The sequence below is a fragment of the Osmerus eperlanus genome, chromosome 4 (genome assembly GCF_963692335.1).
Source record: "Osmerus eperlanus chromosome 4, fOsmEpe2.1, whole genome shotgun sequence".
Lineage (NCBI taxonomy): Eukaryota > Metazoa > Chordata > Actinopteri > Osmeriformes > Osmeridae > Osmerus > Osmerus eperlanus.
This window is the reverse complement of record NC_085021.1, coordinates 2,912,280-2,935,841: the sequence shown is the minus strand read 5'-3', so window position 1 is coordinate 2,935,841 and position 23,562 is coordinate 2,912,280. Positions and strand designations below refer to the sequence as shown.

The following is a 23,562-nucleotide window of genomic DNA, read 5'->3' as shown; positions in this document are numbered from 1 at the left end:
GGTTACAAAGGGTCATTTTGGAGTCTCCAAAAGACCCTTTTAGAAAATTCCTGGATGTACTCTTATAAAAACATGTGTCAAATATGAATATATTGTGGTATTATGTTTGACTTTTGATTTTAATTGGGTAAGGCTTCAACCTGTGGTCCAATTTAGTCTTCCAGATAATACCTACCAACTCTAGGCCTATTCAGGCCTCTGTTTTCAAAACAAAATCTAGGCGGAAATAGAAATTTTCACTTTCCTTGTGTTCAAGCTTCTATTACTCAACACTAGAAGGACTGACAGGGGTCCTGACAACAGGGGACATAACTTCAGAGTGTCAGCTTTCAAAAGAGATCATTTACATGCATGTACTCCAAATGGTTCAAGAACAGCTTCCAATTTACTTTGGGTATGCTGTTTAGGCGTTTTCAGGCAAATTTAACAGGAACATGAAAAGGTTAACGCACTGTTAGACTTGTGAGTTCTAAATATTTCCGATGGTCCCCACAGCGCAAGTTATTTTTCCAAAACGATAGCTAGCTAGCGTTAGTTAGCTTCCGGGCTAAGTTAGCTAGCATAATACTCGTAGCAATGCTACTACCATTCTCGTGTTACCTATTAGCCTTCTCCTTAGTACATTTCGAAGCCATACTAAAGCGTTTGTGGCATAGTGTCCATCAGAAATTATTCAATTGGAATGTTCGAAATCTCATATGTGACGTTACGCTGTGAGACCCGCATTTGAACAATCACATATGTGCGACGCCTCTCCTTAATGGAAGGAAAAAATGATTTTTCCCTTTCTTCACTTTTACAGGTCTGGAGGGTCATGCAGAGGCCTGCTCAACAGAGTTCAACAGAGGATGCTGAGAGCAACAACAGAGGATGCTGAGCGTAACAGAGGATGCAACAGAGGATTCTGAGATCAACACAGACCCCTTGCTGGACTACCCCTCTCTAGCTGGACAGCTTCTCTTTAGCCCTGACCCCAGGGGCCTGTACTACGAATCAAGATCAACATGCTCTGGATCACTTTCAGTTACCCGGCTACGCGAAGCGTAACAATTGCAATCACGATAAGTGCTATCACGAGGGCGGTTATCAACTCTAACTCAACCCAGATCTTTCCAATCTATAGACGTGCGCGTTCATATAAAGGGGCGGTGTTTTCACCGTATATCCAATCGCAAACATGGACAAAACAAGAGCTGCATATTTCACGCAGGAGGAGCCGACAATAATCTTCCAAACTTTGTCTACTCCTTCTGCATGAAATATTGTAATACAAACATATCAGGAATACAGACATATAATACAGACAAAAATCAATAAAGTCGCTGCTGCCAAGCTGGCAGAAAATAGCAGACGCTGTAAATACGTAAGCTACATGACTTATTGATATCTTGTGCCCCAGGCACAAGATGTGACCATAAGTACACGTGTGCATTCCATAACGTTAAACTTTTGTTGCTGTATTATTTTAGTTGCAACCCTGGCAGTGGCAAACGATTGTGGGAGCAAATAAAAAATAAATATAAAACCATAATTCAAAACGGTAAGTAGCAGTAGGCTGCACATATTTTAAGGCCAACAAGTACAAGGCTGAATTGCCTGTCAGTCCCTTTTGTAGGATATTGGTATAGCTACACAGGGCCTATAGAACAATGAAATGGCTTGCAGCCAACAGGAAGAAAATAAAGCAAAGAACTGGAGGGGCCCTCCTCCACAGCACTCCTGCTGAGGAGCTGGCCCTCTCCAGCTATCAGGGTCGCCCCATGATGGAAGGAGTGGAAGGGGGCATTTATTCAGACCCTGGTGGCAGAAGCTCGGAAACCCAAGCATATGTATGTTTCAAGTAATCTATGTGACCATGTTCATTCAACATTTATTTATGAATATTGTAGGAGTGAAATGTATTACTTAATGGTGGGCATAGATTAATTTTTTTAATCTATATTAATCTCACTGTAATCTTGGCGTTAATCTAGATTAATCTACATTAAAATGGCTCATTTGAATTCCGCCGAAGGCATTCAGAATATGTGTGCTACCCAAATAATGACTAAAAGTAAGTCTTTGAGAACGGGTTTCTCAAGCCAGGTGGCGCATTAGACCAGGAGCTCATCTCCTGTTTCCAAAATGCATCACAAACTGCTTGAGAAAGCTGTTCTACTATGATAATTGATGATGAAAATAAATTATGTTCAATAAGATGTACTTGTGTTTATTAACTGTTTATTAGATTAGTTAGCTTGGCTGATTGACGGGCTTGCCTCGGTTGCACTCAAACATCGTAGTTTGACGACGACTCTTCCCCTGCACTACATCAGTGCTTGGCCCGGCATCTTCCGCATTAGCTAAGGGATGCTTTGCGTTTATGTGGTATTTGAGACTGGAAGAACAACTACAGTAAACTAATTCCGCATAGCACAAGGTGCAAAATACCTTGTGTCTTGTCAAGGTTTCCATTGGGAAGCTTCTTAAAAATACATTTTCTATGAAGCAAACCAGGCGGCTTCATAGCTGCATCCATGTTAGCACGTCACGTTTGATGTGATAATTTCATACACAAGGCATACACACAGGTTCGAAGACTCGTTCTCGCCCCCTACAGTGCAATTCGGCTAGGTATACATCAGCGCTAAAATATTTTTATTACCTGATAAGAGTCGCTGCGTTAACGCCGATAATGGCCCACCACTAGTATTACTGTTCTCTGCAGTGACAGGAAATACAGTGGTGTTGCTCCTACCACCCACTGTTGTCCCACTGTGCCATACAGAGGTAACAGTGAAACTAATAGTCATACGCCAGTATGTATACCATATGTGGTTGCTGAATATTGATCAAATATGCCATTTACTTTCTCAAGTGGAGGTCCTAGATCAGGGGTGCCCAACCTTTTTTGAACCAAGATCTACTTTTAAAGTTGATAGTGTAGAGATCTACCAAGCCATAACGAAAGCCGTAGCGTAGCCACAATATATTGTTTGACACTGTTTTCTGACACATAAAGGTGCACATAAAGTTTTAACAATAATAATAAATTTACTGAAGTAAATGTGAATGTGCGTGGTGCAAAGAATAACCACAAGTAGGCCTAGGACTGGACCGTAACAACACAACATACAAACAACCCAAATAATACAATGCCTAATTCAAGTTGGAAAAGTAGTATTTCGCTACCTTAGTGGGATTTCTGGCACTGAGAGGAGGAAGCTAGTCTCTCATAGTCCGGACAGTAGGAGCTGAGTGCCAGCCGTAAGCAAACCGCAAGGTGGTCATCAGTCATGGTGGATCTGTGTTTTGATTTGATGATTTTCATATGTGAAAAGGCAGACTCACACAAATATGTTGATCCAAAAAGTGCAGTCAAATTCTGTGCAGTTTTTCTGAGGTTGGGGTACTTCTCTTTCTGCATTAGATTCCAGAATTGGACATTCATGTCAGGTGTTGCTCTGGATTTGAGCTCAATGTCATTTTTCAGTGTGAGGATCTCATTCTCAATAGCACAGCTATCCAGGTTGAAGAGTGATGCCACTTTGGACGTTACACAATCCACATTTATATTTTCCCCAAATGGAAAACAGAGATAACTGACAACAGGCTCAATGGATGCAAAGTCAGTAAAGCGCCTGTCAAATTCTGACAAGATGCTCTGCACTTGATCATCATAACGTGCACTCTCAAGCTCTGCACAGTCTTTGCCCTGACGCTTAAGTTCTGTGTCCATGTGTGTAAAGTTCCGCAGATAACACTGCTGCAGCCGACTTGATACCAGGTGTAACTTGCTTTTAAACGTGTTCACGGAACTGATCATGTTCATGATGTGTTTCTCCTTACCCTGCAGCTCTAGATTCAAGTTATTGAGATTCTCGGTCAGATCGGTAAGAAAGGCTAAATCCAAAAGCCACTGACTGTCTTCTAGCTGTGCATATTCAGCATGGTTTGAACGTTTCAGAAATTCTTTAATTTCGGGCAACAATTCAGAAAACCGTTCCAGAAATTTACCTCTGCTGAGCCACCTAACGTCTGTGTGCAGCAGCAGGTCTGTGTGTTCTGCACCTGTCTCCTCAAGCTGCGCACGGAATAATCGCCTCTGCAGACTCCTGGCCCGAACAGAACACACAATCTTGTTAGCCACATCCATTACGTCTTTCATGTTTAAAATCTTTCCGCACAACCCTTGCTGGTGAATTATGCAATGATAAGTCAGGAAATCCGGGAAGGATTCACACTGTTTGCACAATCCAATGAACCCAGCAGTGCGTCCAACTATCGCTGGAGCCCCATCGGTTGTAATGGAGACGAGTTTGAAGAGGGGCAACTGGCTCTTATTAACAAATTCCATAAAGACTTGAAAAATATCTGTGCCTCTCGTGTGCCCTTTCAAAGGCAAAATGGTCAGCAGCTCTTCTTTTACACTCAGGTCGTCAAAAACCATTCTAACGAAAACACATAGTTGAGCCACGTTCACAGCATCAGTGGATTCATCGAACTGGAGAGAGAAACCCTCACGTGTCAAGATCATTCTTCAATTGCTGTTCAACATCCTCCGCCATTCCCTCGCATCGCCGTGTAACAGAATTTCTTGATAACTGCAAGTCCTGAATAGCAGACACAATCTCCTTTCGATTTTTAAAATCGGCAAAGAGCACATCTGCGACTTCCATGAACGCTTCTTTCACAATCTCACCATCCTTGAAAGATTTATTTCCTTTTGCAAGAACGCGACTGACACGATACGATGCTATGGTTGCAGCCTTACTTTTGGTGTTGGGCCTGGTAAAAACGGACTGTTGTGCTGCTAGCTGACTTTTCAATTCCTGGACTTTTCGGGCGCGCAGAGGTGATTTAGCTGGGAAGTTTGTATCGTAGCTCTTGTGGACCGTCTTGAAATGCCGCTCCAAATTCCCTTTCTTTGGTAAAGCCACGTTTGCATTGCAGATAAGACAGATGGACTTTGCATTCGAATACACTAAAAAATAATCCTCCTCCCACTCTGAATGAAAATTATAAGTTTTAGATTTGTTAGCTTCTGCCATGGTAGTAGCGCCTATCCACTTGCTCTAGTCTAGCTTCTCGCGCCCTTTCGAGTCCTTAGTTACAACCTAGTAACCATACACTGCATGCGCGCGTGAGATTTTTTTTTCATTATGCCTGATATAGCCTACTATTGTAGGCTACAAATCTACACACTGCTGCTTCACTCGATCGGCAATTCATTGTGCCTATTTAAGATGTTTTAAGTTGGAAGTTTTAATGTATTTTAGAAATAGGCTACACACAACGAGTGACACAACATTTCTCGCAATCGACTGCAACTCAGCCCGCGATCGACTGGTAGACCGCGATCGACTGGTTGGGCACCCCTGTCCTAGATGATCAGGAAACTGTGACTGCCTGCTCAGAGAGCATTTTCGGGGTACACTTTTGAGTTTTATTTAACACTTGCAACACAGATGGTGAGTGTGTGAACGTGTGGCTGTGATTGAAGTAATGATTTCGATTGTAATGACTTGCTAATGGTGGTGGTCTGAACATGAGACAAGTCCTTACAGTGCTCATTTCAAATATGACTCATTTGATTAAATTGCTATGGTGTTAAACTCAGCAGGAAGAGGAACGTCTTCCTCCCCCTGAGCCTAGGGCCTCCACTTCAAGGGCAAGACAGCGACACAAATTATAAGCAATGAACCTTGAAACACAGTAGTCAAATGGACACCTTCAACTTTCTCCAAGTGTGCCTTGCAAAGGGACAATGTTCTTTGTTTCAGGTTGGAGCAGACAATGTGAGGGCCCTGTATAAAAGAATCCTGGAGCTTGATATAGAGTATAAGAGGCTTGTAATTAAAAAAAAACAATGCTGGCTTTTCTGTGTTCCTAGGGAAGGGAGAACACATAAGGATGTATTTAAACTTTTTTCTACGTTTTGGTCTTTTTATACCTTTTTGTGGCTTTTTTGTTGTGCATTTTGAGTCTTTTGTGGGGTTTTTTACCATTTCTTTCTTTCAATGTCATATGTATTCTTTTTGAAAAATGCTATAAAAGTGAATGAAACATCCAAATTCAATGAAAGTGGTGAAATGATCATTTATTTAACTTGTGAAGAGCATTGTATGGTACCATACACATTGTTCTTTTTGGTTTGAAATGTTTTCAAACATCACATTTCTGATATGGAAATGATTAGAAAAAGGCGCAAAGCAACCCAAGGACAACAGAATGGGTTAAGGGGAGACACCCCAGTGAATAGGGATAACATATCAACATGAAACCTCCCCAGTTGATAACTAATATTAGGTAAAATATGGTTTTCATTACTAGTTTCCTGTAAATGTATGTTTAAATGAGCAAATGATGCATTAAGTTGTAAAAATTAGTGCTGTCAAACGATAAAAATATTTAATCGTGATTAATCGCATTAATGTCATAGTTAACTCGCGATTAATTGCAATTAATCTGCATTTTTATCTATTCTAAATGTCCCTTGATGTCTTTTTGTCCCATAATTTTTTCTCATTTTAATGCTCTTATCAACATGGAAAAGTGGACTGGATTGCTTAGTTAGTGCAAATATTTTTATTTTATTTTATTGAAAACAACATTGCAACATTGCCTGGCTTTGACAAGGTGGCGGAAAATTCGCATAAGCTGTGTGCTTGGCCATCAAGTGGTATTTCAGACTGGATGTGCTGCGATGATAGCTGAGTTCACAACGACAAAACACACAGATCAATTTGGTCTTGTCAATGGAACCATTTGGCAACTTTTTAAAAGTAACCTTTCCATTCAGAATCTTATTGGCATCCATTTCGGCGTCTCGCGATCGCCATCCACTCAAAACGTAACGTTAGCCTACTATTCTTTAGCCGGCTCGCAAGCCCAAACAAGTGTGTGCGGCGTGCCTGTTGTTTTGTTTCCGGTCTAGCTAGATCCGATGTGGAGTTGTAGTTTTTCTAACGTCAGTAGTCGTTGCAGCAGCATGTGAAAAAAACTACAAAGTTTGCTAGGCCCAAAAAAAAGTTTCTCGCGATAAAAAAATTAACGCCGTTAAAATGGGTTTGCGTTAACAACGCGTTTAACTGACAGCACTAGTAAAAATATGATATAATTTGCATACATTTCCATAACGGAAATCAGAACGTTGCATGAAGACAGAATGAAAATCCTTGTTTCATTTTGTCAACATATTAGAGTCCAAAGTTTTTACAAAGGGCACTTTGGATATCTCTTTTCCATCACTCCATTAATCAGAATATGGTGGCAACAGCCATTGTAGAAAATCCTTTACAAATTGCGCGGCAGACCGTGTTCTTGCTCAGGTTCTCCGCATCACCCACACTATAAAAGTAGGTAGCGAAATAACAAAACGGTATATATAGTCTGTGGGACTGTGAGCGAACGGCTTCGATGTGTCGCATTGGCAACATACGGCTCAAGAAGCTGGCAAAGTTACGTAATTCCCTCTGCTGAGAATCTATATCTTTCATAAAGATAGTCATGATGGAATGCGAAAGGGTTTTGTCGGTCTCTAAATGTTCTGGCTCTTCTGAGTGCACCTCTCACTATCCGCGCACCAAGCTCCACAGGATCTTCTATGAACGGTGACGGCATTATCCTCAAGAATGAGTTAGTGGGCGGGGCTTTTATACCAGTTGATCTCTGATCTCCAACTTAACTTGCTCCCGACCAAGTTAGCCGTTCAGCATGTGTTACCATGGCGATTTACCCCGGTAACAAGTGATCAACCGTCGTAGTACAGAAAACCCTGGGTTGAACCTGAAGTTACCTCGGTAACGCCAAATCTTGATTCGTAGTACAGGCCCCTGGACAGCTTCATACAGCTGGCCTGTCCTGCCTGCAGGCCCTGCTTGCCCCTGCCTGCCAACCCTCCAGACAGTCACCCCACAGACACAGTAGCTCTGCAGACTGCTTTTTTGAGGACATTGATGAAAAAGGACAAACCAGCATTTTTTACTTTGATGAAAGTCTAAATGTTTAATCCTTTCCATGTCCCAGTATGCCAAGCTGCTGACTGAGTGTCTTAAGTGATGAAACCAGTTCAAGTGATACACTTTTGACCTGAATCCAATGATTACTCATCTGAATAAAAACCACTCAAGAGAAGTACTGCTTCTTGGATGATTTGTGCTCCACATCAGTACATCTCACGCATTTTCCTTTGTTTCGATGGGATTCATGGGATTGCTAGTTTCTGATCCACCATTTCCACCATAGTGTAATAATAAATATAATTTAGGACAGCAATTACATTTTTGTGTTATCCTTTCGCATTACACACATTTAGTCAATGTTCTTAAACTCAACCGATTATTGTCATTTTACCATACTGTTCATATTGAACAGACATCAGTGTTTACTTGGAAAGATTACTGTATATTTCCACTTTTGATTGGTATTTCCACCGTAAGTTTGGTCTTTAATTGGGTGTGCTCAAGCCTTCGGCGAGAGCACAACCTTTGTTCTCTCACATATATATTATTATTATTCTTTTTGCCCCCCTAAAACTCAGTCAATATTTGGCCTACATAGACAACCTAGGTGTCAAAAGTTTCGTCTTGGTAGCGATTGAGTTGCTTCTATTGGGATTTACGTTCCGTTGCATGGTTTAGGCTCAAGTTACGTTTTTGTGGCGAAAAGTGAAGCTAACGGTGGCTAATTTGCTAGCCACAGTCACTGACGTTACTAACGTCACTACGTCACGAAAACACGCGTGACTACCTTTGGCAGAACATTCGTTTCGGATCTGTTAACTTGGGGGATAGCTAGGCTAACTATAGCTTTACTGCAAGGCAGCTGCAGAAACGCCACAAGCAAAGAGGCCAGGGTGATAACTATTTACTCATTTTACTTTGTGATATGACACACAATTGTGATGTGTAATGTACAATATAAGCTGATATTATTAAGGAAGTACATCTACTTTCGGAAACAGTAGTCTACTATTTCACTGAAGTATTAGCATCATGACATTAGCCTGTGTTGCCCGCGTTATCTGTTTTCAATCGTTAAAATAAACATTCCTCACATATACATTTTCGTTGTAGGATTTATTCTGACATTAGTAAACGATTTGTTGGTGAAATTACCATTACCTGTGGCTTCAAACCAGTGTACTGTAGCTCACTGCAACGCTGTAGCCTACGCGAGACACTACACAAACATCTACACAACTGTTTAGGAAGTCAAACGGCGACAGAACATGTTCGGCACTCCCTTACTTAAGTCAAAAGTCTATCTAACGACTAACCTTAACTTCATTGCCACAGCGTAAACGTTGTCAATCTGTTCATGAAAATAATTAATTTCAGCCTAAACCGTACAACGGAACGTTAAATCCAATTCAACCAACGCAATCGCTACCAAGACGAACACAGCAGTAGTCTAGTACTGTACCGTAGTAGTACAATTTACCGGGGCAGCTTCTCCACATAGGGCTATATCGAATTTTGCGTTGTTACTGACTGATCGCTACCAGTGAGCTTTTTATGAATGCGCGATTTTCCACTAAATAAATGTCAAGCTTATTTACGTTTTGGGGGGCATATTTTCCGTTAGCAGATGGTACTGTTTGAATCGCGATTCCATCTTCTACTGCCGGGTAACGTCGTAGAATAATCTTCAAAGGGGGTTCTTTATTAATGAATGAATGCAATGAGTAGGCTAAATGCCTGAAAATATCACGAGAAGGGAAAAACTTAAAATGACGTTTAAGTCATAGAGATTAGGTCAATTTTTACACCGGTCTGCCAAATGTATTCGTTTTGATTCAACGATGAGGCTGCCTCTTGCAGGGGAAATGAGAAGACATCTATTTCATTCTACACTTCACTCGTATTTTCAGTTGTAAATGAGCAGCAAAAAAAAAATGCTTTTAAATCTATGTAATCTTTATAAATAATAAGTATGCACTTTTATATAAAATATACAGAAATATCAGTTGTAAAAATGTCATTCAAAAACGGACCCCTGTGCAACCGACGCAAGCAAGCACACCCTACAATTTCCCCAGAAATTGTACCCTCTCTAGTTTCATTTGGAAGTGGTTTAAAAAGGTCTGAAAAAGTCTTACATTTAACTTGTTTATACCTGTAGACAGGGGCGCCGATGCAAATGTTCCCTGCACTGATTAAATGTTGATGAAATGTAGGCTAACACTGTACCCAGCTAACAAAATGACGTCCCCAGGACGTCCCTTGTTAGCTGGGTAGCTAGATAGCTTATATGGACATTAAATCAAAAGGTTAATACCACTCACAGATTGGCTACCCACCTTTCTTGGTAAAAAAAACTGGGTTACTGATTGAAACCCTCTCTTTTGTCTATAATCTCTTTTTTCTCTGATTTTTCCGAAACCCTGATTTGTGTTTGCGGCCCGACATTATAGCGACTAGCGCATCTACTGACTCCAACTAAACACCGTCACCGATAAGTGCGCTAAGGCAGGATCAAACCATGTCATGCAGATACAGAGGAATGGTCGGTCAATATGGATGTTTCTTATATACTAGTGTAATAATTGGACCAATACGCTGTTCCTATTGGTCCAGAAGACGTTCTCAAAAGTTAATACCGTTTATATACCTCCTTAAAGTTCGCAGAGGTAAATAAACGCTTTTACGGACCTAGCAACAAGCGGTTGCCTTGGAGATGTAGTCATTGACCTTAACAACGTGGCATCTGCTCGGCAACAAAGTAGCCTAAATTGCCCCCCAAAAAACTAAAACAACCAAATATGGTTTCTGCACAGGTCCGCAAACGCCCCGCAATCGCTTCCCGTTTTAAAGCAGTATCTGAAGCAGATAGAAGACGAATTGATGTCGTTGATATGTTGCCTTGGAGGTGTAGTGACGTCACCAGTGCAAGTGCAGCTGATTGCTCTGACAACATGGCGTCTGCTCCAGATTCGACGTGTTTGATTTGTGATCTTCCCACGTATTGTTGTAGTATATAAGAAACCAAATGTTTACTCCTCGACAGGTCAGCAAACGCTTTGTCTCCTCGATTTGTTAAAACGATTTGTTTGTAAACCTCGACCTACGGTCTCGGTTAACAAACGTTTTAACAAATCTCGGTTTACAAAGGCGTTTGCAGACCTGTCGAGGAGTAAACATTTGCTGTTTACTTTATGGTCAATAGGGATATTTAACCTTTATTGCCAAACACAAGTAAAAACAAAGAGATCATTCATTGTATTATTATATTTTAAATGTATTATATACTCAATGATGGTTTATATAATATAATAAAATGTTATATTACTTTTTGCCTATTTTTTGGGGCCCGTCAGTCAGGGGCCCTTAGAATCGTCCTAACTTTTCCCCCCTATACGGCGCCCCTGCCAGTAGACACCCTGTGAAGCCCACGCCCCCCACTCCAGAGACAGTTGGTGACAGAGAGGTGCAGATATTAAGTTAAACATAGTCATGCCTTAAGAGTAGAGTAAAAAGTAAAGACTAAATGTGTTCTCTGAGTTGGTGCATGTCAGTTTAAGCAAAGGTAGCCTTTTAAACCTCTAGGTTTAAAAACTCCCCACCTCCATCAGAGACACTGACTGTCTCCGCACCTTCAAGAAAAGGCTCAAGACGCACTTGTTCCAGGAGTACAACGGTACTTAGCAATGATTGGCTGGACCTGATGTTTCCTCCAGGATCACAATGACTTATTGAGAGACTTGTTGCTCTTGTTGGTTAATTGTAACTGACTTAAAACTACTGTACTTGCTGTGTAATATATATTTGTCGCTTGCTTTTTTCCACAGGTACACCCTTGCACTTTTTGAGGTTCATGTTGTTAAATTGTTTAATTGTAACTTGTTCAATTACATGCTCTTATGGTTCTTCTATTTGGGACTTATTTCATTTCATATTAATTCATTATTCATAATAATGGTTTAATTTATGAGTGGCCACTAACTATACTTAAATGCAATGTTTGACTCCTAACTAGCAAGAGTAGCGTAGCAATAGTAGGCACATTTTTACGGTTGAGATTTCTTAAAGTTCAACTTTTCACCTCACCTTCCCTAGCTACAGAAAATCATAAATAGCTACTAGTCTCACACACAGCGAACAGACCGTGGACCAGACTAACAACAACTGATGGCATGGTGAAAATTCCATGACATGTCTGCGACAGCTCCCAAGTGCTCTCTGACGCAGGGAAATTACATCACTCATTTTGTTCACTCACTGCTTAAATATACTGGACTCACTGCCGTTCACTACATAGGAGATAGTGAATGAGTGAACGATTTCAGACACAACAAACAAGTTTCCTCCCTAAAATCTTCATTGGGGGTACATACAGTTTTGCTTTATGGCCTTAAATCACTTTCTTATAGATGTTTTTTTGTACTGAAAAATCTAATTTGCAAACAATAAACCTGTTGCTGGAATATTCTATTGTATAGGAACCCATAGAAAGTATTAATTCTAAAAGAGAGACAGATGATTTTCTGAGACTTTTGTTGGGGTGCACTCATTGACGCTGAGTACTGTACTATATTATACTAACATGCAATAGAAAAGTAAATTGCCTACCAGGTCAATGTTGTCCTTTGCTTTGGTTGCCAAGTTGACCTCGTGTAAAAGGTCCGCTCCCTCTTCACCATCCACAGCCATGAGTTCCGTTGTCCCATGGAAGCTTAGGAGCTTGCTAACGATGTCCTGCAGAACTCCCATGAGTGTACTCAATACTGGTGCACCTGATTCTTTGGAAAGCTAAATAAAAAATAGGAAGTCAATCCAATCCCTGCTCCAAATTCACCTCAATGAAAACTAGATACCAAATACCAAAGTAAGTTTTAGGCCAGAGTAATTAATTTAGTACCTTGCTGAAATTGTCGATAGTGGATTTTATGTAGAGCAAGACTTGCTTAACAGCCACTGGAAATGCAGCCATGTCCATAGTGGACAGACAATCCTCCACTGTCCTCCTGAAGCGGTTGTCTAAAAAAGCAGAAGCTTCTTGGCTGTATTGAGCTTTCATCAAGGCAGTGAAGGAAACAGGCCCAAGTGAGCTATTGCTTGGACTGTCAGATGACTTGAACTAAAAGAAAAATAGGAATAAAATAAGTTACTTATATAAACTATAATCAGCTCAAAAGTAATATAATTATTGTTGTTCCACACTAGTGACACCAACCAGTTGTTTCTGAAACTGCTGTGGCAGCCATCTTGAAAAATAGTGATGGAGATGTATGATAGAGGGATGAGGAGGTGGGAAATCTTCAGAGGAGACGACCAACTCTTCATCATACTGCAGTAGAGCCAGGCAGAGGGGAAGTGGATCTCTTTGACAATGCAGTATGTCTGAAAGCACTGCTGCCACATATTCACACACCACCTCTAGAATAAGGAAAACAAGATCAGAAATATAAAATGATGACGCATGCATCTTTGCACTTTGAAGGGAAATGAGTAGAGATGCATTTCAATAATAACCAACTGTAAACAAAAGAAGCTGCAACAAAAAAAAAGTATACAAGAATGACAAAGGTAAAACGAGGTTATTCACTGTTGGTTAGTTGCCAACTAGTTATTTGAGTGTGTCAGTCTCAGAAAAGTTTAAGATGTAACCTTTTATCCTGTATAAGAATGATACTGTGTTCAGTATTCTGTGTGCAAAGAGAGGCCTACCCCCAAATCTGAACTCTTGGTAACACTAGGCTTACGTAAACAAGGTGACCTGGGCTGACCACTATCTTACTGGAGAGGCCATAAAATATGTTAATCATATGGTCAAGCTTAGAGGGGTCAGAGAGCACACACACGCAAACACTCGGACACGCACGCACACATGCGCGCAAGATCTATGCAAGGGAGCCAATGAAAGAAGAGCCATGGGACATTTGCATGCCTTTGTTTTAGCCAATGACTGTGGAGAGCGGTTCTGTTTAAATAGGTAGCTAGCACAATATGCTAACGGACAAACTTTGTATCACCATGGCGTGTGATGTTTTGTCTCCTTGTGGGCCGGCCGCAAGTAATAAAGCTTTATAACTTCTTCACCGACTGACTGTGCAATACTTGATATGTTAATATTTCTGACAGTCAGTCAGGGTTGGGGATTGACCAGCACACCTCTCCCCCATTTACCGGTCCCCTGCAGAGTAAGATTACAAGCAGTTTAGTGACACAAAGCGATTCGAACCATCATTGGACTTGTTATAAATGGCTTTGTATCGAAAAAGCTCTTAGCGTTCCACGACCCGCCGGCTGTAGGATTGCTGAGTACTAAACTACACAACGCACAAAACTACTTTCTTTAAATTGGTACACGTGCCATATTTAGTTGGAAAGCGACGATTATTGTGATTCTATTGATGTAAACCGCTTCAAGATAGTCACAAAAAACACAGTATTACATCCAGAAATAGAGATGGTGAACTGCAAAATGAGAGGTCATAGGTTCAAATCCAGCTACAGCCTTTGGGCCTGTCATAATTCAGATTTTCTGTTTAGTTGAACAGGATGACATCATTCTGAAGTCCCATACGCAATTCACCTTGATATGTCAAAAGATGACTGAATTACAGCTGCCTAAACTTTGTCCCAAAGCTGACCAAAGCTATTACTATTCTATTTCTATTCATGTAAACTCAACAGTTGATGTGTTTCAGAGAGGATAGAGAGGCTGGCTTGCAACCTCATGCTCTTGAGCTTGAATCTCCATTCAGCCTGTTGTTGTTTGCCAAACATGAAGTAATGTTGCTCTCTTGTTGTCCAAATCTTGACCTTCTACAGTGTACATGTTTATAATATTTTGCCATTTAGCGGAGGAAACCGCATCGCTGCGTGGCCCCTAATAATAGGAAAAGGTAGAAACACAAAGTGGCTCTGCAGCTTCATTGCTTTGCCACCAATAATAATAAATATAGCTGCAAGCAGTGATGAGGGTTCCTCCTCAAAATGGCAAACTATTTAAAAAAATGGACAGTAGAGGGACAGAGTTAACTCTTGACAAAGGAAAGGTAAAAACAAGTTTCACCCAGAAGCACTCATCAATATTTGAACTACAAACCCTTCAGTTACAAATACTACACTCTAACCTAGTGTTTCCCAACCGGGGTGCCGCGGCACCCTGGGGTGCCGTCTGATGAGAGCAGGGGTGCCATGTAAAAGTCCTTCAGCCAGTAGCGGACTGGCCATCGGGAGCACCGGGAGAATTCCCGGTGTGCCGAGACACATCTGGGCCGGAGGGCCGCTTGCCTTATTTAACTACTAATAAAATGTCGGCAGAAGATTGAGCGACACGGTTGGCCGGCCCCCCTTTCCCCAAGATCGGTTGGTCTATTCCAAATGAACGTCAGTGCAGCCCTTACCCTGCCCCCTTTGTCTCGCTTACACACGACAGTGACACAGATCGAAAGCTGGCTAGTAGAGACTATATAACAATCGAAAACCAGGCTAAGAAACATGGGCTGAAAAATAAGAGACAAAAATACATCACCTTCACAAGACAACGTTTTACCAATGAATGTTTATTTTACATTAAAAAAAAACTATTTTGCGCTCAAATAAAGGCCAAAAAAACCTGAAACTCCCTAACTTGCATTACATCAAACACAGAATGTGGATGCATTGGCAGGGCAGCTGTGGTGGCATATACAGGGGCCGGTTCTGGTGGGACAGTCTGAATAAAAGACTATTTTTACTCCCAGTCTGTCCCTACCTTCAACAAATTTTCCTTGTAGCTGGATGAGTCGACTGACATTAGTGGGCACGCACGCTCAGCTCCTGGAAAATGTTTGAGTCGTAGATGGCGACAGCATTAGAGAAGAAAAATATTTTATAAATCAATGCCTGACAAAACAACAGGAGAAGATGTGGTGCCACAAAATTTGGAAACTTTTCTAAGGGTGCCATGACTGAAAAAAGGTTGGGAAACACTGCTCTAACCCACTGGCACTTCTGCAAGTGTATGTAACTGGACAGGTGAGGAAAGGACTTTTACAATGTCCAAAGCAGTCTCACAATATCGATCAAAAAACAACTTTTATATACATGAGGCACAATATCCAATACCCTGACTAGCTGGAGCATGATCTTATCTACAAAACACAATAGGGCGACTTGGACAACAAGAGAGCAAAATTAATTCATTCAACAGGCTGAATGGAGAAATCACATAGTAGTGGTAGTGGTAGTAGTAGTAGTAGTAGTAGAGGAGGAGGTCCAACAGCAGCTTTCAATTTACTGTGGGTATGCCTTGTTTAGGCGTTTTTTACAGGACTGTTAAGAGGTCCATAACGACAAGTGGGTTAATGCAAAGTAAAGCCAGGGTGAAAAAGCAGCCATTTATAAGGCGTTTTCAACAACCTAGGCAGAGACTTTGCATAATGGCTCTAGCTTACTGACTAAATCTAACACTGTAGTGGCCAACTAAGCCTGGGAGGCTTGGTGACAGTGCAATACCGACAGTAAAATTCGTAAGAAGTGTGTTTTTGTCATGTTTTCTATTTTGTCTTTTTTGCAATATGCCATATAGACACGTACAATAGTCTAAACATGTGAAAACAATAATGAGAAATTATATCAAGACATCATCTTTAAGGCAGTCTAGGACTAACATTTTTTTAAACATCACGCCCTGCATTAAAGTCCTAGCAAAATACGTGACTCGCTGACCGAGCACGTCGTTGTTTAAAAAAGTCTTGGGGAGGAAAATAAATATATTCATGCATACTTTTGGGAGTCAAACTCTTTGGACAAAGCTTGAACAAAATCTTATACCTCATACAGGGGTATGACGCGTATCGTTATGGTAGGGCCGCCCGTCCCAGCTATCGGTAGCCGATCTGGGAAAACTTTTTGGAAAAGATGGGCTATGGACCTGATACGCAGATTTTCTATACATGTGTGAGGTTGTCTCTTGCTGTGGTCAAGAGGTCATGGAGCAGGCCTTGGACAATACACATATAGATCAAGGAATGTGCTAGAGTCAACTTAGGTTCAGTGCAAGATGCAGAGAATAGTACAAGCAATGATTGATGACAGCATCACCTGTGTGTTGTTTCTTCTGTGCATCAAGTTGTGGAATGAGTACCGTTTAAGGAGATGTTGTGATGGTAACTATATTTGTACAGTCCAGCCATATATAAAGGACTTCTGAGAGACATGTTTTCTCACTCATGCCAACCACTCTGCCTGTCGTGGTGACGTGATCCGAGCAGCTCGACTTAATAAACAAAGTCAACTCTTTTCATTGTGGTGCTTTCCTTGGCCCCTCCTCTGACAGAAAATCATCTAACAGGACCCAACCAACTCTATTTAGGAGGGGAGAACTCCCTCACATGGTACAACCCATGCAGAGGCTGAGGTTTCAGAATGCGGGACGTGTGTAACCTACTTTAAGAGAAGATAGACTAACGTGACAAATGTCAACAACAACAAAAATCCTCGACCGGCCCAAAAGTGAAGCGGCCCACCGGGAACTCTCCCGATTCCCCACCCCGGCCCTGGTTGTCATTATAGTACCAAAGTATATCATAAAATATGGAATCATTATTTGCACGTGTAAACGTGTGTATAAAAATAAAATAAAGAAACAACTTTTTAAAGTGTTTGATAATTTGTTGGACCGTTTTGGTATTGGGATCCCACGGGACCCAATGCAAATGTCGGATCAAGTGGTTTTAACTTTTCTGTGGAGGGGTGTCAAAAAAATAATAATGCGGGTCCGTGGAGTTGGCCTAGCTAACCAGAAGGAAACTTCTCAGTTGTTAGAGGATAAGGAACAGTTTTTTTTTAAATATCTAGCCTAATAATATATATTTTGGCATTCTTTTAGGGGGCGGGCGGTCATTTTGTGGGGACGGGCTGCCCCTCCAAAACAATGGTATTGGAAACACTTATTTCACTATTCTAAAATAATACAACACAAGCAAGCAAACATTTTTCCTTAATCTGGTACTGACATCTAAAATGGACAAAACGATATTATGACTGTGTCTATATAGGTACCAGTGTGTATTTTGACGCCATAGTCATGCACTCACACAAATGCGACCACGTGAAATTCTTACTTGATCATTCTCAATTTTCAAGCCAAGCCTTGAGCCCTGTCATCCCAACAACAGCCTGTTACCATTGCCACAATGTACTGAATAATAAACAGATTATACAAATAAATAACAACCCTCTTCCTCGCAAGCTTCTGCCTTACCATTATCCACTTTGCAAGCTATTAGCAGTTTGTTCCTGGCCTCGAGCACAGCAGGGACCAATGCACTGAAGGGAAAGGTCAAGAGGATGAGGTCTTCACTGAGAGATGGCTCAAATGCCTCAATCTCTACTTCACTGCTCTCCATGATGACGTCCACCATGCCCAAGACATCTGGAACACAGTACCAGATTATATTTTAAAAACATAACCCATCTCATGGGTTTTTCCCATATGTGTAGCGGTGGGCGGAAACCCTTCACATGGCGAAATATTTGGAAACTACAAACTCTCCTGAATACAAATCTGTTTAAATCACTTGGATATCTTTACCACAACTGAAGTTACATCATTTTAAAGTTGACCTGTGTCAAAAAGTGATAAGGGAGTGTAGCAACCGATAACGTAATAACGGCCAATAACGTAATAATTTAAATGTAATAAAACCAATAACGTAATAAATTGCCAATAACGTAATAACTTTTTGCCAATAATGTAATAACTTATTACATTATTGGTTGGTTATTACGTTATTGGCCTTGCATTTAAAAAAAAAACTTTGATGTAATAAAATGTAAAAATGTAATAACTGAGCCAATAATGTAATAACTGAGGTATCACTTTATTTTATCTTCAATTTCTGGAAAGTGTCACTTAGCCTTAATATTACATCTTGCAACAGATGCTTAAATATCCGACCTTACAGATACCCCTCCACCCTCAAACCCCCCCCCCCCCCCCCCCCACAGGAAGGCTTAAAGGAGCAATTACGAGTCCATTTGGATTTATATCTCATTCTTAGGGTTCCGTTATAGTACTCCGAGTATCCAACTCTGCAGACGCTTTGACGGAGTCGTGAGTCTAAGTTATGCGTTGCCGTTTTCAGTATGGTTTTGAAATTCACTGCTGGAACGCTGGGCCTGCGGGAATGAGTCGTTATCTGACCAATGACAGCCCCGCGGTCTCCATTGGTAACATTTTTTGGAGGCATATGTCGGGCTACCATAAGCAAAGCTTTACTTTTACTCTGGGATTCTCGAATCGGCCAAAAAGTGTTAGGGCCAGTCTGATCTACAAGGCAACATTAAATTGCTTGCAGATTCGGATGAAAATGTAATAACTGAGCCGTTAATGTAATATTATATAAATATGACTGCAGCCCCCTCATTCAATAATATATCATACTGCTTTAATCACCAATATTTAAAAGCTAAATGTTTGTCTGATGCATATAATCTAGATGCTGCTCCTAAACTGAATTAATGCACTCATTCATCCACATATGCACAACCATGCGGTTCTTGAATTAAATCTGTAAATTCCATAAAGATAATTGCACTGTAATTTCATGTACTGGGCGTCTCTCTCTTTCTTAGGGTTAGCTTATTTTTAACAGTTTTCTGCTCATTTGGGTCTTTACTCAAATATAGATGCTGCTGCAAAAGAAGCGTTTCTTCAAGAAAATTAAATGATTTTATGAGTTTAAGTACATGTGTGCTGTTAGTATTTAATTTTTATACACATTGATGAATACAATAGATTAAAAAAAAATATCAAACATGACAGCAATAACAGTATGTGTGTGTGTGTGTGTTTGTGCTAGCCTGGGTGAACACACCGGAATCTGCAAGCAATTTAATGTCGCTTTGTAGATCAGACTAGCCCTAACACAGTTTGGCCGATTTGAGAATCCCAGAGTAAAAGTAAAGCTTCGCTTATGGTAGCCCGACGTGTGCCTCCAAAAAATATATGTTACCAGTCGAGGCGACTGAGACCAATGGAGACCGTGGGGCTGTCTTTGGTCAGATAACTCATTCCCGCAGCCCCTAGCGCTCCGGCGGTGAATTGCAAAACCATACTGAAAACTGCAACACAGAACTTAGACTCACGACTCCGTCAAAGCGTCTGCATTGTCACAGAGTTGGATACTCTGAGTACTATAACGGAACCCTAAGAGTGAGATATAAATCCAAATTGACTCTTAATTGCTCCTTTAAAAAGGTGACATGACATGAAAACTTCACTTTAGGAGGTTATTTAACATTAATATGAGTTCCCCTAGCCTGCCTTTGGTCCCCCAGTGGCTAGATTTTTCGATAGGTGTAAACCAAGCCCTGGGTGTTCTTCTCCGCCTTTGAGAAAATGAAGGCTCAATTGCTCTGTTTGAAAATCTCCTCTTTGTGACGTCACAAGGAGGAAGGTTACCTCCCCTCTCTCTGCTTTGCCCGCCCAGAGAATCTGGCCCGCCCATTAGAAACTGAGCTACGACCGTGCAAGTGTTTTTATCCTCGAGATACATCATGGCTTGCAAACGAACGAAGCATTACATTTGCTCAGTTTGGATGTACAAAGGAAAACAAAAATCTTTTTACAGTTCCTTCATCCGAGCCTCTGAAGACCTTAGTGTCTTAATTTTATTTTCTCTGGAAATGCACCTACACAACTTCTGTTGTAGGCGCATTTGTTTTGTATGTCTGCACCAAACACTTCAGCCACAACTGTTTCTTCAATTTGAGCTAATACAAAACTGGCCTTGCTGAAATTAAATTCTGGATCAGTACTAACTTTCCTTCGTCCAGCTACTAACCTCGGACAAGTAAGTTAACTAACGCTATATCATTTTGTAGCTTTACTGTATATGGTTACCTAGCTTGCTACCCTTAGAATGTGGCTGTAACATTAGCTCTGCAGCTAACAGCTGACTTACTGTCGCTAATGTAAAGGTAGATAGCATCAAGTATGTGTGTGAATACACATGCAGTAACGTGAGTGTTGTACACTTCTTTGTTATTTGGATTACCGTTCTGCTGTTGGTGTTAGTGCGTGCGCGATATCCGCCTTTCCCCTCATTGAAATGACTGAGTGTGTACCTCTGCAAACCATGGTTATCAGATGAGAATGGGCAAATTCGAGGCATCTTACAGCAACGGGGCTACAGCCATTGCGATACATCCATTGTAAACATTAGCGCATGGTGCCGCCCCTCCGCTCCTCATTAGCATTTAAAGCTACAGACACCACAACAGCGCGTTCTGAGGAAAGCTCCTTGTGGGACTGCTAGTAGTGGCTGTAATTCTGCACCAAGGCTGAATTTCGGGAAAGAGACTTCTGATACAGTATTAGGGGACCACTAAGGCCTATATAAAAGCATCCAAAAAAAGCATGTCATGTCACCTTTAAGGCCTCCTGTGGAGGGGGGTTTGAGGGTGAAGGGGTATCTGTAAGGTCGGATATTTAAGCATCTGTTGCAAGATGCAATATTAAGGCTAAGAGTGACACTTTCTCTCCAGAAATTGAAGATAAAATAAAGTGATACCTCAGTTTTACCCAGTACATTATTGGCTCAGTTATTACATTTTCAAAGTTTTTTTTAATGCAAGGCCAATAACATTAACCAGCCAATAACGTAATAAGTTATTACATTTTTGGAAAAAAGTTATTACGTTATTGGCTCAGTTACTTTATTACATTATTGGCAATTTATTACGTTATTGGTTTCATTACATTTAAATTATTACGTTATTGGCCGTTGTTACATTATTGGCCGTTATTACATTATCGGTTGCTACAGGGAGAAAACTGCATTCAAAGATTCCACTCTGTTTCATAATTCGATTTGACATGAAATTCTTGCTAGCTAACATGTCCAAAAACCCTTGAAATTAACTGTTTCATGAGTAATCATATACGTTTTGTACATTACAATGAAGTTTAGGGTGTTAACGATACAAAACATCAAAAATCTGAATTTTGACAGAAAACTATTTTAGATCTTTTATGGCTTATAGCCAACAATGAGCGGCGCAACATCCGACGGGTTTCCGCAGGCTGCCACACATGTACCTATGTGTGCATTCTTTACCATCAATTTGTGAGATGGGTGCACTGACAGTGTCACCCTCCTGGCCACTCAAGTTTGCTTGCAAATATGCTGCCTCCTGAACCAAGCTTGCCACCTTTTCTGTGTACATATGAGGGTTGTAAACCAGGTTCACCAAGACCTGAAAAAACAGCACGACTTAAAAAGATAAGAAAACACACAGAGAGGGTGATAGGTTGGATATAAATACATTAATAACAGAGAGGAAAAGAGTGAGAGAGAATGGCAGACACCCACCCTTTCTAAGAACTGAATGACTGTCTCCAGATTGGCTAGATTTAGCTGAGCCAAGTGGCTGAGCCAGAACTCTAGCTCAATCCCGGTGTACTCAAAGACACCAGTGTCTTTCAGTACCTGGCAATGACAAAACAACACTAGTTTACGCAAACGTATACATGCTATTGACTTAAGTGACAAGCTACAGGACATGCTAACCAGACTTACCCCTAGCAGTACGAGTTTAGAATTCACCATTACAGCAGGTTTGAACATAAACAACAGACAATATATGCAACAAGGAAGTGTGTCACTAAAAGGACATTTTTAATTTCAGATTAAGAACAATGAAAATAAACATTGGCCCACACCAAAATGGAGGAATAGACAAATAAAAAAATATTCAAATACAAAAATAAAAACTTACTTTAAGCACCAGCATTTGCGTGCAGGTCTTGAGATGATTATTATGGCTGTTTGCAAACATCTTCAGAAGCAGGTAAAACACAGACTTCTCTGCATGTACAACATCCTGTGGTAGCAATGAAATAGTAAAACAAACCGACAACGAAAATGACAAAACATAACATATCTGTTAAATATGTGGAGTGAATTTAGTGTGCATCTGTTTTCATAGGGTCTTCTGTTCGCGGGATCCAAGTTCCCACAGTCCAGTGTTCTACCCCTAACCCTAACATATAGTCATACAGCAGTTTCAACCCTTTGACGATTTCCCACAACTATCCATGTCATTTTAAGTGAAACCTGAGCTGGGAAACATCTTTATCTGGTTCCCCTATGTGCTATGTAGAGCTGCGGAAAATGTGTGCCTGGGAATATAGGACCCTGGGAACATAGGAATAAATTGTGAATTTAGCATTGATGGTCTTCAATTTGATTACCTGAACATGAAACCAAGAAAACTTGCTGGTAGGGAGATGTAAACACAGCTGCAGTATTTGATACTGGAGGTCAAGGGGAGCATCCTCGCTCACACCTTTCTCTGACACGATACCTGAACACATATAGGATTACTATGATTATTTTGTGTATTTTGTATTAAGATGAGTGCAAAACTCTTAAATAAAACATAGATCTGGTACAAGAGCAGAAATACCTTTTAAAAGCTTGCTAAAGTCAAACTTGCTCTGGGTTACCAGATGTGGCACAACCTTCTGATAAAGATACATGACCTGTAGAATTAGAGCCTTCAGCCGGATGATCTCTTGAGCCTCAGCACCTGCTAGACAACAGAACATTGCTGTCACTCGCAGTCAAAAACACAGATATGA

The 23,562-nt window shown here is 40.8% G+C and overlaps 1 protein-coding gene across 2 annotated transcripts in view; it reads right to left on the bottom strand.

The window, feature by feature from the left end:
• urb1 (URB1 ribosome biogenesis homolog) overlaps positions 1–23,562 on the bottom strand; it is a 91,396-nt gene that overhangs the window by 63,223 nt on the left and 4,611 nt on the right. The window contains exons 13-21 of one of the 2 annotated variants that reach the window (XM_062458236.1): positions 23,388–23,513; positions 23,173–23,285; positions 22,698–22,802; positions 22,292–22,408; positions 22,037–22,175; positions 18,178–18,348; positions 13,156–13,358; positions 12,841–13,059; positions 12,552–12,731 (exon numbers count right to left, since the gene is read on the bottom strand). In XM_062458236.1, coding sequence (XP_062314220.1) covers positions 12,552–12,731; positions 12,841–13,059; positions 13,156–13,358; positions 18,178–18,348; positions 22,037–22,175; positions 22,292–22,408; positions 22,698–22,802; positions 23,173–23,285; positions 23,388–23,513 — 1,373 coding nt within the window. The remainder of the gene's footprint in view (positions 1–12,551; positions 12,732–12,840; positions 13,060–13,155; positions 13,359–18,177; positions 18,349–22,036; positions 22,176–22,291; positions 22,409–22,697; positions 22,803–23,172; positions 23,286–23,387; positions 23,514–23,562) is intronic. The other variant, XM_062458237.1, reaches the window with a different exon arrangement.